Source organism: Sebastes fasciatus, chromosome 2, assembly GCF_043250625.1.
Source record: "Sebastes fasciatus isolate fSebFas1 chromosome 2, fSebFas1.pri, whole genome shotgun sequence".
NCBI lineage: Eukaryota > Metazoa > Chordata > Actinopteri > Perciformes > Sebastidae > Sebastes > Sebastes fasciatus.
Window position 1 is genome coordinate 37,738,093 of NC_133796.1, and position 17,709 is coordinate 37,755,801.

At 44.9% G+C, this 17,709-nt stretch overlaps 1 protein-coding gene across 4 annotated transcripts in view; it reads left to right on the top strand.

Moving 5' to 3' along the window:
* The window catches only part of mapk8ip1b (mitogen-activated protein kinase 8 interacting protein 1b), a 90,317-nt gene that overhangs the window by 23,501 nt on the left and 49,107 nt on the right, over positions 1-17,709 (top strand). For all 4 annotated transcript variants that reach the window (XR_012592254.1, XM_074622713.1, XM_074622697.1 and 1 more), the window contains exon 2: positions 8,880-8,991. Coding sequence is in view for 3 of the 4 variants with exons in the window: in XM_074622713.1 (XP_074478814.1) it covers positions 8,880-8,991 (112 nt within the window). In the remaining variant the exon portion in view is untranslated. The remainder of the gene's footprint in view (positions 1-8,879; positions 8,992-17,709) is intronic.

A 17,709-nucleotide genomic window follows, 5' to 3' on the forward strand; every position in this document is an offset into this window, starting at 1 on the left:
GCCAGAGGCAGTGTTTAACACTTGATGTTATCCATCTCGCGCACGCGCAGGTCGAGTATTTAATATCAACAAAGTCACATGTGACCTGGGATGATGTAGTTTATATAAGCCCACGTCATCATCAGAGATGTCCCTTGAATCTTCTCGCGGCAGGTAATCCGCGAATGCAGGTTGATTAAAGAGATAAACCGTTGACTTTTCGCTGGAAGCCCTGCAACCGCATGGTTGGAGCTACGGTTTCGTCCTCCAAGGGCTGCGATTAGTTAATCACGGCTACACTCTAACACTTTAGACGCTGTAACACCGGTGTTTTCGCCGGTTCAATTCAGCGAGGCTAACGACAGGTGAGCTAGGATAACAAGGTGAGTATATCCTCCCGTCGTTAGAGTTTAAGTTACGTTTGTTGATAGGAGTCTGTTTTCGGTCTCCTTTATTGTTTATTGCCGCCGAGCTAAGTGTTTGCGCTACAGTATCGGCGAGCCTCCGTCGGACAACGAGCCCCGTTGGTCTGTTGTCGGCTAATTAATTTCCTTTTACAGTGTGTATTGCTCAGCAGCGAGTGATTTCGCTCGTTAAAGCAGACATCTCCTTTGTTGATAGATAGAGCGACCGCTCCCCAGTAAGTGATTTCGCTTGTGGGTTAACTTATTTTGTGGCTGCTGTTAAAGGGGAAGTTATTATCTTCCCTGTCTTTTGTATAATAACAGTCCTAGTTCAAAGCTAGTGTCTAGTTACTGAGACAATTTGCTGTTAAGCAAATTGATGTAATTTTTTTTCTCTCTGTTACTAGAGAGTGCTTTCACTCCAGTGTAACCAATGATTTGCATAACTAAGTAAACACATTATATAAGTAAGATAAATACATTATTTAATTAAATATAAGAGTATAAAATTAATACTAAGAATTATTATAAATATCAGCAGCACCATGTTAGGTGAGCATGTTTGCCGTGCCTGCATGGCTCCACTGCTAGCTACTGATGGCCATGATGAATGCCCCACATGCCTCGGTGTTGTACACCTGAGGGAGGGGCTGTCCGACAGTCAGTGCATGAATTGTAGTTTTATGCCACGGGAGCTGAAGATAGCTCGATTAGCTGAGCTAGAAGAGCAGCTCGAGTGCCAGTTGCCCCTATCGGGTGTACCTTCAAATACACAGAGTGGGCGGAGACGCGTCCCACCTGAGGGGGCCCCACCTACAAAAAAAGGCACGGAAAGTGGACTGTTTGGAAACTAAGGTCGACACGCTAACATCAGAGTTTGCTGAGATTAAAGCGCTGCTCCTTAACCTTCAGCCAGGCAGGGTGAACGTAACCCAGAATGACAGCCCGCAGGCTATGACACCTACCCCACCGGGATGGGATGAGGATGCCCTGTCTACGAGGGCTTCCTGTAGCCAGTTCTGTGAGGACCGGCCTGGACAGGGAGAGCTAGTAGCCTCCTCCCACGCTTCTGACACCTGTTCCCAGCAGTCAGGAAGTGGGTCCAGGGCAGGCTCAGAGTCTGCTCCAGCGACAGTTAAGCCAGTGGTCCGTATGGCTCTGGCACGCTTAGGCTTGGATGAGGCCCCGACTGCGGGCACCTCATCCAGTGCATTTTTTAGGTGGGCCCCGCCCCTGGCGGGTTTCTCCGTTCCACCCTCCCAGCCATACATTGAGGAGCTCCACAAATGCTGGCCAGACCCGAAATCGCTTTCCCACCACACCACTGATGGCAGGGCCTTACTTCAATGCAGAACGCTGACACTTACGGACTGGATAAGATGCCAGCAGTGGAGCCATCTATTGCCGCCCTTATTGTGTCTCCCAATGAGGTCTTGAGGCCTGATGCTCGCTGTCCCAGGCCCCAGTGTCGCATCACAGACGACTTTCTAGTCAAGGCTTATGAAACAGCGGCACGCATGGGCCGTCTTGGAAACTCTCTTTCCCACCTGATACTATCCTTGTCCCAGTCCCTGCAAGCTGCTGGCGTGGATGTTTCCGTCCAGAGCCTCAGTGATGCATCCCTGCAGGCGTTCGGTCTTATCACAAGGGAGCTTGGCAGACTAATGTCGACCCTTACGCTGACTCGCCGGCAGGTATGGCTGGCCCAATCTCCGCTTTCGGAGCCGGGCCGGAGAGCCCTCCGCACTCTCCCCGTGGTTCCGGGGGAGCTGTTTGGCCCAGCAGCACAGCAGGCCTTGGAGCGGGGAATCCAGGCGAACCAGACTCGGCAGCAGTTTGCTAGCTTCCGGGAACCTACGCCTTTATTGCGACAGCGGCCCCCACAGGGTGGTGGTACCAGTCGCCCTCGGCTTCCAGCTCGTCCTGATACGTACCCGAGGACCTCGCAGGCTCCGGCACGGCCGGTGCCTCAAGCGAGAAGGGGTCGGGGGTCAGGGTATCGCCCCCCCAGGTACCCAAAGGGCCAGAGGGGAAGATCCTGATGCCCCGGGGCCGGCAGTCGGACGCTTCTCCCAGCAGCAACTCAGCTGCTGGGAAAGCAGCACTTCAGACCCTTGGGTGGTGGCTACGCTTTCCCAAGGGTACAATCTCCAATTCCGACGCCGGCCCCCAGTTTTCAGTGGGATCAGACTGACCACGGTCAGAGATCCCACAAAGTCCCAGGCACTAAGACAAGAAATATCCACCCTCCTGGGGAAGGGTGCCATCGAAGAGCTGGGGCTAGAGACACAGCAAGGTGGGTTTTACTCAGTTTATTTTCTGATTCCAAAGAGAGAGGGTGGGTTTCGCCCTATACTGGACTTACGAGGGCTGAACACATTTCTGAAGGTGTTGCCCTTCCACATGCTGAGTACAGCAGATGTGCTCCAAAACGTGACACGGCACAGTTGGTTCACATCCATCGATTTGAAGGACGCATACTTTCACGTCCCAATAGCACTACCTCACGGGCAGTACCTGCGCTTCGCATTCGAAGGCAAAGCCTTCCAATTCAAGGTGCTCCCATTTGGTCTTTCCCTTGCCCCACGGGTCTTCACAAGGTGCATGAGGGCGGCACTCGCCCCGATGCAAGCCAGGGGTATGCTTATCCTCCCATACCTGGACGATTGGCTAATTTGTGCTCTGACCAGGGAACAGGCAGAGCGGGACACTGCGTCCCTTCTGCATCACGTGACGAGGTTGGGCCTTACCGTCAACCATGCCAAGAGTTGTCTCATACCCAGCCAAAGGGTAGTGTTCATTGGTTTAACTCTGGACTCCCGCCATATGCTGGCCTTCCCAACACCAAGACGAGTAAACGCCATACTCCAGCTCCTCCTCCGGTTCCGGAAGAACAGGAGGTTGAGGTACAGCCTGTTTCTCAGGCTGTTAGGTATGTTGACGTCAGTAACATCAGTAGTGCCACTGGGCCTCCTGTACTTACGGCCATTCCAAATTTGGATCAATGGTCTCCAATTAGATCCAAAGTCCCACAGATCCAAGAGAGTCAGGGTGTCCAGCCGATGCCTCCTTGCATTGCGGCCATGGAGAGCCGGGGCATATCTGGCCAGGGGCATCTCATTGGGTTCGATTCCCTCACGTCGCGAGGTGGTGGTGACCGATGCTTCGCCCTCCGGCTGGGGGGCAGTATGGCAGCACAAAGCGATAAGGGGGCTCTGGACAGCACAGGAAGCGGCGGAGCACATAAATGTGCTCGAACTCCGTGCTATATATTTGGCACTTCGCAAATTCCTACCACATTTGAGAGGCAGGCATGTTGTTGTACGGTCCGACAACAAGTCAGCTGTCTACCATGTAAACCGGCAAGGGGGCACCAGATCAACCCGGTTGCTACAGGTGGCACGGAGACTTCTGGTATGGGCTTTCCCTTGTTTTTCCCTTGTTTTTCCAGCCTCAGGGCCATGTATCTGCCAGGGCCACAGAATGTGGTGGCAGACTTTCTCTCCCGCCAGAAACCCCCCGCGGGCGAGTGGAGGCTCCACCCAGAGGTGGTAGAGGAGATATGGCGCAAATATGGCGCAGCAGAGGTGGACCTGTTTGCCTCAGAAGCCTCAACGCACTGCCCTCTTTGGTTCTCCCTGACGGAGACAGCAAGCCCGTTGGGACAGGATGCCCTGGCACACCCATGGCCAGATTGCCTCCTCTATGCCTTCCCACCATTCCCACTGATAGCAGTAACGCTACACAGAATACAGCACGGCAACAACAGACTCCTGTTGGTCGCCCCAAACTGGCCGGGGAGACCCTGGTTTCCGGGGATGCACAGGCTTCTGGACGGAGTTCCATGGTGCCTGCCCAAGAGGCAAGACTTGCTCTCACAGCTGGGGGGCCGCATCTGGCATCCGAACCCGGATCGCCTACAGCTTTGGGTATGGCCCCCGAGGAGTCGGACCCACTCCTAAGGGTATGTGACCAGGCGGTAATTCAAACCATTTCTGACTCAAGAGCACCCTCCACCAGGGCACTGTATGCCAACAGGTGGAAAATATTCTCAGAGTGGTGTAAAGTTCATGAGGAGGTACCTCAGAGTGCCTCTGTGCCAATAATACTGAGATTTTTGCAGTCTTTGCTGGAGAAGAAACTCTCTCCTTCTACCTTGAAGGTCTATGTAGCTGCTATTTCAGCCGGGCATGTCAGAGTGGATAACCAGACCGTGGGGTCTCACACTCTGATGACCCGATTTCTTAAAGGAGCCCAGCGGCGGAACCCCCCGCAGGCTGTCAAGGTTCCCTCGTGGGAACTGCCTCTGGTGCTAGAAGCCCTTTGTCTCCCCCCCTTCGAGCCTCTGGAGCAGTCGGGGCTGGAGTGGTCTTCAGTAAAGGTTGCTTTCCTTTTGGCGATGGCATCAGCAAAACGTGTGAGTGAACTTCACGCCTTGTCAGTGAGTGAAACGTGTATTCGCTGGAACTCGGATGGCACAGGGGTAGCACTTTGGCCTAACCCATCATTTTTCCCGAAGAGGTTGGCTCCGGCCCACTCTAATCAGGTCATTGAGCTGGCATTATTATTATGACCCTTCATGCCTACAGGGTGAAGATGCTAAGTCAGCAGAACTGCTCTGCCCAGTGAGGACCTTAAGGCATTATATACAGGTGACTGCGAGCTTTCGCCGCTCTGATAGTCTGTTTGTCTGCTATGGGGGCCATAGGAAAGGGCACACCCTGTCCAAGCAGAGGCTTTCCAGGTGGATTGTTCAGGCCATTGAGGAAGCATACAGGTCAAAAGGACTGCCTTTACCTCTTAATATCAGAGGCCACTCCACCAGGAGTGTCTCCACTTCCTGGGCAGCGCTACGGGGGATCCCCCTAAGTGATATCTGCGCTGCGGCCAGCTGGGCTACTCCATGCACCTTTGCCCGTTTTTACAGGGTCAATGTTGCTGCTCCCCATGCAGTAGCATCGGTGGTCTTTCAGGAATCCACAGGCCGTTCCCGGTGAGGTGGGTTTTCCTTGTGACTACGTTGGTAGTCGTCATCCAGTGTTAAACACTGCCTCTGGCAGTCAAGAAGAACGAAATAGAACGAGAGTTACGTATGTAACTACGGTTCTATGAGTTCTGGATGACTGCCAGAGTTGGCTGTCACTCGGAATCTTGGCGAGAAGATTCTGGAGGGACATATCTGATGATGACGTGGGCTTATATAAACTACGTCATCCCAGGTCACATGTGACTTTGTTGATATTAAATACTCGACCTGCGCGTGCGCGAGATGGATAACATCCAGTGTTAAACACTGCCTCTGGCAGTCATCCAGAACTCATAGAACCGTAGTTACATACGTAACTCTCGTTTTATAGATCTGCTGTAGCTCAGTGGGTAGAGTGGTCGTCCTTTAACCACAAGTCGCACACCCAAGTTGCTCCCCGGGCGCTTTACAGCAGCCCACTGCTCCTCCATGCTGAAGAGTGGGTTAAATGTAGAGGTCAAATTTCATGTATGTACCTGTACGTATGTAAAGATTGTAATACATTTTAAGTTTTTAAATCAACTAATCGATTAGTTGGCAAAACCTCAACAATTTCTTTGGTTTAGGACAGCCCTACTTGTAGTTATATGATGACCTGTTTTGTTGACTTAAAAGTTGTTCCAGGGGTCAATCAGTCCTTCAGATATATCAACAACAGGCCTGATTGACATTAGAGTTACAGTGGATATTCCTGGTCCCCGGGTGATGAATCCTAATGTTTTTTGTCACCTTGGCCTATTGTCCACCACCACTGTCATGACAACTTTTACACAAATAAATAACCAAATCACGCCCTCAAATTTACTGAGCATAGTCATGCTCCCCAGAGGATGAACCGCTCTAATTTTGGATGCTACAAGGGTTGGGCGATATGTTCAAATTTTTAAACCAGCAACCGTCAGCCCACCAGCTGGCAACTGCCGATATATTTTCACATGTCTGTGTGTGTGTGGTACAGTTTTAGCTGGGAGATCAGCTGTTCCAGCGGTAAAACACACTTCCTTCTCGACAGAACCAAAATAAAACTCACCAAAACCGTCTTGGTTAGTCTTTTACAACGATCACCTGTGGTTTGGTCAAAATAAACCCTTATTTCACTGAGTTAGATGGGAAAATATGCCAGCTATAATAATAATAATAATAATAAATTCAACTTATATAGCGCTTTTCAAGGACTCAAAGACGCTTTACTCTATGGGGGGAAACAAACAGCAGACAAACGACACACAGGCGCACTCTCATACATACACACGGACAAATGGGTAAGGGGAGGGGGGGGGCTAGGAGTAGGCAGAGGAGAAAAGATGGGTCTTCAGGCGGGACTGGCATAGGGTGAGGGAATCAGAGTCTCTGATGAGTTTTTGGAGGGAGTTCCAGAGCCTGGGAGCTGCCCTGGCGAATGCTTTGTCCCCAAAGCTGCGGAGGTTGGACTTGGGGGTGTAAAGTAGACCAGCTGAAGTGGATCTGAGGGACCGTGGAGGGGAAGAGGAGGTCAGAGAGGTAGGGGGGAGCAAGTTGGTGGAGGGCTTTGTAGGTGAGGGTCAGTATTTTGTAGGAGATCCGGTGGGAGACAGGGAGCCAGTGGAGGTCTTTGAGGACTGGGGTGATGTGATGCCAGGATTTGGTGTGAGTGAGGAGTCGGGCAGCTGCATTCTGGACCAGTTGGAGTTTGTTGATGGAGGTGGTGCTGATGCCATAGAGGAGAGAGTTGCAGTAGTCAAGGCGGGAGGAGATGAAGGCGTGGATGAGCTTCTCGGCAGTAGGGTGTGTGAGGGAGGGTCGGATCTTTCCGATATTGTGTACGTGGTAGAAGGAGATACATGTTGTTTCCCCCCACTGTCTTTCTTTCTCTGCCTGCAGAGCAGCGGCTGAGTGAGTCTCATTCTTCAGAGGCAGACCATTAAATTAGCAAAATGAAATGACAAACATTAGCCAAAAAAACGACCGTCAATCGCCAATAGCCGATACAGTACATTTGTCCAATCGCACAACCCTACTACCTCTAGAGCCACTCCTAGGACAAAATGTACCCACAAGATACTGTATTTATTTATGAAGACTGCTGAACACAGTCATGGTCGTCAGAGGATGGACAACCTTTGATAATGTTTCTGATAAATGCAGCAAAATCAACAGTATTCTTATTGATTTATTCCATGCACTGTATTCTGAATGAACATTGTGGCCTCTACATGCTGCTTACGGTGCTTTCTACATCTTTTAGTCATGTTGAATTATGGATTAAATAACTTTAAAAAAAATGTTATGCTGTTAATTATAACAACAGGCAAATTTGCATATTGAACTCTAATTTTAAACTTTGTATCTCTGGAAAAGTCACTCAGAAACATTGTGTTTCTGTCATTGATAAGTTCAGTCTGCTCTCCGGCCTGTCATTGTTTTTGTTACAGTAAGCTCATTGATAGAGCTGCCATCTGTGACAATGCATTTCCCACAACCACTATGATTCAGTCTTCTCATCACCGTAGGTGTGTAGCTCAGCCAGCAGCCAAATAAACAGTCAGCTTCCCATCACATCCCCCTCCCACCCTCCACCGGTCAGATATCTGTTGTTGTCACGGACACTAATTCCTGCTTGTGATGAGAAAGTGCTGCCAGTGGCTTTTATTTATTTTTTTGTCATCCTTCCTGTACTTAAAGAGAATCTTAACCTTCTTTTACAAACATAGCCAACGGAAATATTCACAGAAATGGCCGAAAAAAATACCAGTAGTTCGGTGATGTCATTCATTAAAGAAGGAAGCGTTAGTGGAGTAGTGAAGAGCAAGATCGTATCAAAATTATGTTAACACTTTACTTTGACCCCCATGCTCCTATATAGCATTTATAATACTATGCAAATATTTAATAAATGTTTATAACACACTATAATTTAGTTGTAAGCAGATTTGCGCTTTTTTTTTTATGTACAATATTTATCAACAACTTTCTCCTATGAGGACGTTTCTATATTATATTATATTATATAATAGACAGTATAAACATTTAATATTTTTTTTATTACACCTATGTTAAATACCTATAGGGTGTGTTAAAGTAAACATGTTACCAAAATAATCAGTGGAATGACTACATTAAATTTGGGATTGAAATTCCTTTTATGTCTTTTATGTAAATCAGTGATTTAATACAGCACATTTTTTTGGTAATATTTATGTATATTTGTCTTTATTTTTAATTACAGAAAAATGTGGAATGATTTTTTGTCAGCTACGTTTTTATGGTGACAGTTATGATTGCACGTCCATGTGTTGTGTTGTGATGTGATGTGTCATCGGTCTTGGATCTTTGGCCTGGAGCTGCCACCATATAAGACACATAATTTGGTCAAAAAGTGATTTTGAGATGAACTGTGGCTACGGATGAGTGCTGAGGGATTAACATTGATTTTCTTTCCTCATCTCCCCCCCCCCCTTCCCCTTCTCACCTTAATCCTCCCCCTCCGCCAGGTTGACCCATGACATCAGCCTGGATGAGTTTGAAGATGACGACCTGTCGGAGATTACGGAGATCACAGACGAGTGCGGGATGAGCCTCAACTGCAATGGTCCGGATATAAAGGTAAGCAGCCTCCATAAAGAGGTGCTCACCAGATTTCATTAAATAAGCTATATATTCTCACAACGAAGTCTTCCACTTTTCAAGCAGTTATATGCAGGGATGCACCGATCCGACTTTTTCCGTCCCGATATCGAGTACCGATCCGATACCAGTGTTTAATTAATAAGCTGTAAGCCTCAATGTGTGGAAGTGACTGGGATCATTCTTTATGTGTAAATCAACATCAGGCTTGACTTAAACATTGCTTCCCTAACTTTGTAAAACAAAATGCGACCAATAGATATATATAGATATGAATTTATTTAATTGTTAATACTAAAATAATAAATCGTATACCAGCAACATGGTAAAAAATCTTCAAAATGAACAGGAATTACAACTCAAGTTTAAATGTTTATACATATGGTGTTGTCTTTATACTATGACATTTCACCTAAAATAAGGTAAGAAAAAAGTCGTAATATATCGCCTTGCTTACGGTAGCGCAATAGAGCGCAATATATTTGAATCGTTACCCCTGTATGGTGATATGTATCGTATCACCAGATTCTTGCCAATACACAGCCCTACTAACTAGTAGTTGATAATGTATTGCTGTGCACTTGATTTGTTCAAAGAGGTGCAAACAGGCCAGGTTGAGCTGCTGCAAGGTTTAGCGTCTTTGCTCAAGATTTCACAGCAGCACAAAGCTGCTGCTGGTTTTGATTCATGCACGTGTATGGAGACATAGTGTCTATGTCTGGCTCTGCCGGGCTGACCGCTGGCCCACATGAATGAAAAGGAAATACAATATCTTAATACTGCTCTCGGAGGCTATTTAAATTAATTGGAGTCAAATGGGGGTCCAAAGACATGCAGGTTAGGTTAATTGTGGACTCTAAAATTGCCCGTAGGTGTGAATGTGAGCGTGAATGGTTGTCTGTCTCTATGTGTCAGCCCTGCGATGGACTGGCGACCTGTCCAGGGTGTACCCTGCCTTCGCCCAATGTCGGCTGGGATCGGCTCCAGCCCCCCCGCGACCCCTAACGGGATAAGCGGTTGCAGATGGATGGATGGATGGATGGAGTCAAATGGTTAAAATTGGCATAATAACATTCATGCAATTCCTCAGAGTCAAAGAAATTCCTGTCCACAACACCCAATTTAAACCCATCGTTCCATTCTTACTGATTTTATCAGTCAATTAAAAAAACAAAAAAACAAAGACGAGATGCTGAAATCCCATTTCATCTATTTAATTGTTAAAATACACAACAATAATTTCCCAGATTTTTAGAAAAATAAAAAACAAAAAGTCAGATCGTCTCCATTTTTAATGCTCATTCTCATTTAATAAAATCTTATGTGGCATTTTGTCCTGAACAGCTGCTACATTCAGCTTCCTGCCAGCAGAGAACAGAGCAGAGGCCAGAGGCAGAGAGGCCTGATAGACGGCGACAGTAAAAACCTTGAGTCTGATCACATACGATCGCCCCGTTGCATCCTAGTTATCTGAATAATTCACTCTGAGCTGTTTACTTGTTTGTTCAAGTCCTCTGAAACTCTGCTGAAGAAAGTTTCGGGCACCACGGGGCCCACCAGCACCCTGGTTTTCTTAAAGTTTTATTGGCATAGAAACGATTGGATCATTAATGAAAACTGGAGCGAGTGTGTGAAGTGCTACTATGAGAGAGGGAGATGTGGAGAGGGAGAAAATAAGCAGAGGTAAATGTATTATTCTGTCAGATCTCTCCGCCTCTGCCTCCCAGTGAAACCCTCATCATCACTTCCTCCTCCTCAATTCAGCTCTGCTACCGTAACCAAGGCAACAGGAGGGTCGAGGGTCTTTTTCGTCAGTGTCATTTATACGAGCAAATGAGAGATTTGTTTCTTCTATGACTCGTATTTGATTGTCTAAGTGAGTCGGTGACCTGACAGATGAGGAACTCGCTATTACAGAGTGATGGGAATATTTTAACGTTAAAAAGCCTTTTATCTCTCTCTCTCTGCTTTTTCTTGTCTTCCTATCTGGGGAGCTAATTATAGTCCAGATTATTGAACTTCAAAGCTATCTGCTGGAGTTGTGTGTGTGTGTGTGTGTTTTTGGATTGATGACTCATCCCCCTGCAGGGGCCTCGCAGAGATCAGAATCCAAAATGGCTCCTTGAGACGTTCCCCTCTGACAGCGGCAACAACAACAACAAACCACACGTGTCTTTGACGTCACTCTCAGGGCATGAAACAAACTATCTGGCTTCTGAGAGAGTGCACAGGGAACATTTCAGCTAAGGTTTTTTTTGTAACATTGTTTTGTGGGGAAAGAGCAGACTCTGCTGGTTGGTCTCAATAATGTGTCTGTCAGTCTCATGTCATTTTGCTTTGCTGTTTGTTGAGTGTGGCTTGTCTCCCTATGTTAGTTTTGTCGCCCATCCCACAGACAGTATCTCAGTCTCATGCACTCACTGTGCCTGAAGGTGCACAGCTGTGCAACGAGCTAAACAACGGTTGAAGACAGCAGTTGGCATTTTACTGGAGGCCATTGTGAAACTGCGACAATGGTGTTGGATCACCCGCTTCTAGAGCTGCAACAATTAATCAATTAATTGATTCGTCGTCAGCTATTAAATTAATCACCAACTATTTTGATAATTGATTAATTGGTTTGAGTATTTTTTTTTTAAGAAAAAAAGCCCAAATTCTCTGATTCCAGCTTCTTAAATGTGAATATTTTCTGGTTTCTTTACTCCTTTTTTGGGAAACACTGATCGCCATCTTTCACTATTTTCTGACATCTTGTAGACCAAACAGCTAATTGATTAATAGAGAAAAATAATTGACGGATAAATCAACAGTGAAAATAATCCTAGAGTTATCTAGTAGGTTCAGATGGCCATTATCATCTATTCACATGGCTGATCACCACACAATATAAGAATACAAACAAACACAGGACTTTCACCCGGGAGACCACTGTTCGTGTCCCGTGTGAAACCAAAAGTCAATGTTGATTTATTTTACGGTACTTTTGTTACATAACTTGTGTACTTATTTTAACCCAAACCACGATCTTTTCCTAAACCTAACCAAAAACGTTTGTTGCCTAAACCTGAAGTTGTTTTGTTTGAATTCACAACATTAAGTTTCACTTTAACTTTTACAACACGGCAGGTGCAAGTTGGCCCTTCCGAAGCATTACAACGGTAGGGATAACCGCTGATAGCGCCCATTCAATCGCCCGATAACATTCAAAATAGGTGAATGTATAAAACACGACAAATCCAATGAGTTATTACAAATCCAAATAAAGATGACCACACCAAAAGCTGATTATTAAAATGTACTGGATGAAAATAGTTTTCAAGTAGGCTGCACTAGGATTATACAGATAGAAAACAGTACTGTTTTATTGATTCATTGATTTTTATTCCCATGCCCACTGTAATCTGCCTACAGTGTGTGTGTGTCTGACACTTCTTGGAAATGTGTAATAAAGTGTGTCATTGTCATTTTATTCTTCAGACAATCATTTGTGCTAGTAAAAAGATACATCATCTTTCATAGTGACAAAAAAATCGACCTGTGGTGTTGCACTTAATCTGCAAGTATACTATAAACTGTTGAACATAATGCTGAAAGCAAATCCCAGACTACTCTCAATGACTTTGTTTGTTTCATTAGCGTTTAATCCCCACCAGATGGAGGAGCTTGTAGTAAAAGACAAAGTCAAAAGCCACAACACATTGCATCACAGGTTTTTTAAGTATTCCTGCTATTTTTATTCTGTTTTTTTTTTGTTTTTTTTAAACTTCTGCTAAACCAAGCAATATTTTAGATATTAACATTTAATCCAATAATTCCCCGTCAAATAAAAGTATCACCTGCGGCTCTACGCCCACTCTGCAGCTGTATACGGCTTTTAGCCTCTTCTAACTCATAGTTTTGGTTCTCTGGTTGTACATAATTGTTTCAGTCTTACAGCTGTTTTCAGTAGACAACCTCTGGCACGGTTTTCTCCCTGTTCTACCAAATGGCAGAAAAGCAAAGCTAGCGACTAGCCTTCGTAGAAAGAGGAACATCTGCAGCTAACGAGTCAGAAACCTTCTCACGAGCTGGTGGAGACCAAACCAGAGCTAAAAGTAGAGTGAATATTGGACGTAGATTCACCAGTTGGACACAAACACACGTCCATCAGGTGGTCTGTGTTTCTGAGTCTTTTTCTCTTTCTGTTGTTAGTTTTTCGTGCAAATTCAAGACATGCATGAAACCATAGTTACTCTCAGATTGCTTAGAAATGGGAAATAGAGGTGAGGACTAGTGAATGAATCAGTAAGACAGACTGACATTCTTTTTGTGCCTGTCATATTTCAGCTGTCATCACAGAAATGGCTTTATCTTTGCTTTCCATTTAAAAGTGTTTGATGGAGGCCCGGCCTGTTTATAAATGTATGAGGAGGCGGTGCAGCTGCAGGACGTAGTTTTTTTTTTTGAGCACTCTAAGCAGAGTCCTCACTGTATGTACACACACACAAACAGAGAGGTGACCTCATCAGTGAGCTCACCACCCCAGGGGAGTTTGCGGACACATCTTGTCTCATCAATAATGGACGGGGTCATATGGAGGGAGCTTCACTCACCCCAGACAGGCTTGGTGTCTGTCTCAGCGGGTGTGTGTGTGTGTGCGTGCGTGCGTGCGTGCATGTGTCCAGAGGTTTATAGGGAGGGGTCAGAGGGTGTGTCCAAACTGATGCAGACATTTTATAGATGCTGTCACTGGTCAAAATGGGTTCCAATCACATTAGCATTCTCAGATTGTTGTAGTGTTATACATAGTTTGTACAACATTTACAACGAGAGCTTTTCAATTTATTTATTCTTCTCCTCTGCATCACTGCCATCCTTCATTCTGTCACTTTCTAACTATATTTTTGTTGGTGTTTTCCACCAGTGAAAACTTTAAGTTTCAGGGGTGGAAAACACCAACAAAAAGATTTCCAAGAAAATGGTTTTAGGAGCTGAAGAAGTTTATCCCCAATTCATCCACAGGAAGCTAGAAGTCAGGAATCTGCAGATCTAAACTTTGTTGACTAATAGCCTCTTCACTGCAGGAATTTAACTGCAGGAGCTTTTTTAGGACTCAAGGAACTTAACCTGCATCTGTAGTGGAGGAAGCAGGTTTTAAATTTAGTTTGAAGCCCCAAAAACAGTCCCTGCCGGCTCTTTTCCTGAACTATTGAGGCCAGAGTTAGCAGTGCTGAACTTCACTGGCTGGTCGAACACAAACCCCAATAATACAACAGCTTGTGAACAGGATTCATTCACAAAGAAAGCAAGCACGGGTTTCCAGTGGTGTCAATGTTCAACACGTTTTCACTCCAAACCCGTCAAATATGGCAGCTTGGTCAGTGGCTCTACGCTTCAAATGTGATACTCTATACGTATCCCTCTAGCGTCAGTGGGTAGAAATGGAGCAAATATGATTAAAAAAAGTTATGTTTATAAAATGGCCACTATATCCTGACAGTAGTGCATGAGACAGGTAATCTGAAAAAAATAATGTGCCTCTGTGTCCTCCGGTGCTCCTAATGGCATCTGCAAAATTTCACAGACCGGAGGAAAACAACCAATCAGAGCTGAGCTGGAGCCTGCCGTCTATGAGTTGGCTGTCAAGTAAAATGAGAAAGTCTGTGCCCCGGCAGTCATGTTGAGATCAGTTGAGGAAATACCAAGCACCACCCACCAGCCGATGCACAGCCAATAGGAACGCTCAATAGGAACGCTCTCCCTCTGAAATGACCTGTGATTGGCCAAAGTCTCCCGTCACAGGCTAGATTTTTTAAAACCTGAAAACAGAGCCATGAGGAGGAGCAGAAGTCTGTTTTTTTCTCAGAACACTTGAATTACAATATGTTGAAAGGTTATTATGGACTTTTTACCCAATGATGCCGAAAACGTTCTGCCTACTGAAGCTTTAAGCAGGCTACGTTATGTAACGTAACTTAACTTAAACGTTAAAATAAAATAAAATTAATTAAAATAAGTTTCACACAGGATACGAGCACTGGTCTCCTGGGTGAAAGTCCTGTGTTTGTTTGACCCATTTATCCACCGCAACCTCCTCCCTACGCAGACTTTAACGGGAACCTGACTTCCTCCTTTACTCCCGCCACGTAGAGCGTCCTTGTTTTACGCGTAGGGCCACTGACCAAACTGTCATATTTGGGCTGCAACATTAGGAATAGGAATTGGAATTTATCGTGATGTCTATTGAAATTAAAGAAAGTTATGTTGTAGACTTCCCAAATAGCTTTAAAAAGAGCAAGAAAGATCAGCCGATCAGTGCCACTTATGCAGACACTTATGCATCTCGCCTTTCTGGCATTTTCCATTTCCAGTTCCATCTCTTTAAATCCCATGTCCAACATCTATTAGGATATCACAGTAACACAACAATAAATTACAAAAGAAGAAGAGGTGTTACCGTCTCAAACAAAGCTGTTGCTTCTTGATCAGTCTGATTTACTCTTTGCAGCTCCTCAGATGTGATGGAAACACAAACATTAATGTGGTAAAGGGACTTTTAGTTCCAGAGTTTAGTTCTTGGTTGAACGTTTGTTGTGGACAGAAGCTCCAAACAGAGAGACCAAGATGAATCTGAATTAGTGCACACATGGCCGTTGTTATGAGGGGCGAATGTGGAGCAGCTCAAGTCCAGAATGAAGCATAAAGAGATTTGCTGCTCCTCAGAGACATGAAATGACAACATGCATTATCACAACCACTGCGTGCATGTGGGTGTGTGTGTGTGTGTGTGTGTGTGTGTGTGTGTGTATGTGTGTGTGAGTGTGAGTGGGTGATAGAGAGAGAGAAGAGTGCTTCCATGCATGTGTGCAGGGGTGAATGGATTTGATTAGCAGTCATTTGTCATGTGTGAATGGTTGAAAAAGTCACATGTCGGGGTGGGGTCAGATGGGATGGGCTATTACATTAAGTGAAACACACACATGACCACTATGTTATATCTACACACACATATACTATACTTGTTATTGTTCTGTCTAGACTGCCTCTATTGTCACATTGTAGACAGTGATATATGTTAAATTAAATGTTAGGTCAACTTAAATAAAACAAAAAAGCAAGTTATTGTCTTTTTTTATAACACGGCTGTGTTGAACACTCGATTCTGATTGGTCAATCACAGCTTTCTACGGTCTGTTATTTCTTTATAGCAGACCGTTGCTATGTATAACAAACCGTTGCTAAGGACGCAGTTCTGATGTCGAACTCTGGCGGACAATTCTTTTGTAAAATATTGATTTCTTCAGTAAGTAGCCGCGTGCAATAAGCAGGATAATGTACAGCTAGCGGGTCATTGTTGCGAAGTAAACCCCTTCAGGGCGATGAGAGACCGAGGGTTTCTTTCACAACAATGACTAGCTCGCTGTACATTATCCCTTACATATAAACATATAAAATCCAGTAGGACTTTTGGTTGACTGTGCAGTCTGAGAAATTATGCAACACACTATGCTTTATTCCCTGAGGTTGTTTCTACTTGATTTATACGTAGTCCATCATTTAGTGCTGTGTTTTACAAGTTATACATGCATTCAAAATAATATTACGACCGTCTTGTGCAGTCTGAACTTCCAAGATTAAACAATCTTTTTAATTAATTGCCCAGAATATACATACTTGTTTATAAACATTGAACACTGAAGTTTCTTTTTCTTTATTTTTTGATCTGTAGAAACTTGTTAAAAACAATATGGTCAGTACAGATGAGCTTCATGTCAATTAAGAAATTGTATCAGGACTAATGCATATGGCAATGTATACTTTATGTTTTAACAGGCATGCCATCATATTTGAATTCAGAGTTGAGAAGGAGGGGTCTTTTTGTGTTCGTAAATCTATTATGAATATTCCTATATAGATGTTTTGTTTTTTTTACATAGGATGTAGGTCGTCCACCAATTGGAAGGTCAGCGGTTTGATCCCCGGCTCCTCCGGTCACATGTTGAAGTATCCTTGAGGAAGATATTTAACGCCAAATTGCTCCCAAAGGCTGAGCCATCGGTGTGTGAATGAGTATTTAAATTAGATCCTGTAAAAAAACGCAAGTCCATTTACCATTTACCATATGGCTTCATGGCTTTTGGGAATATTGTTCTAAAACCTTCCAACCAATAGAGAGGATTGCTATTATTTGACTCGTTAAAGCACTTTATTAACAGTGCTTAACTCCATCAATACACATCAGTAAAACCAGATCTCATTAACCTAGATAAGAAGAGGGAGGGAGATATACAGAGAGACAGAGAGAGAGAGAGGAAGCAATACGTCAAGAGAGAGAGAGAGAGAGAGAGAGAGAGAGAGAGAGAGAGAGAGAGAGCAAAACACTTACAAGAGGAGAAGGAGACCTATTTCCATGGCAACAGTGTTTCTCTCACCTACCCCATGTGTCAGAGCTGAAAATACATGCAATACAGTGTTGGCGCTCACACACATACACACACATACACACACTGCCCCCATGGATACTGCTCACGTCATGTCATCTACACATGGTAACGGCAGAGATGAAGCTGCCTCATCAACATAAACAGAAACAAGAGAAGCCCTCTGTATCTCTGTTCAGAGCATCATCCATCATACGTTGTTGTTTGCTGATATTTAGCTGTTTGCTGATATTCATGCATTTCCATGGACACCAGCACACTGTTTACCGGGAGTGAT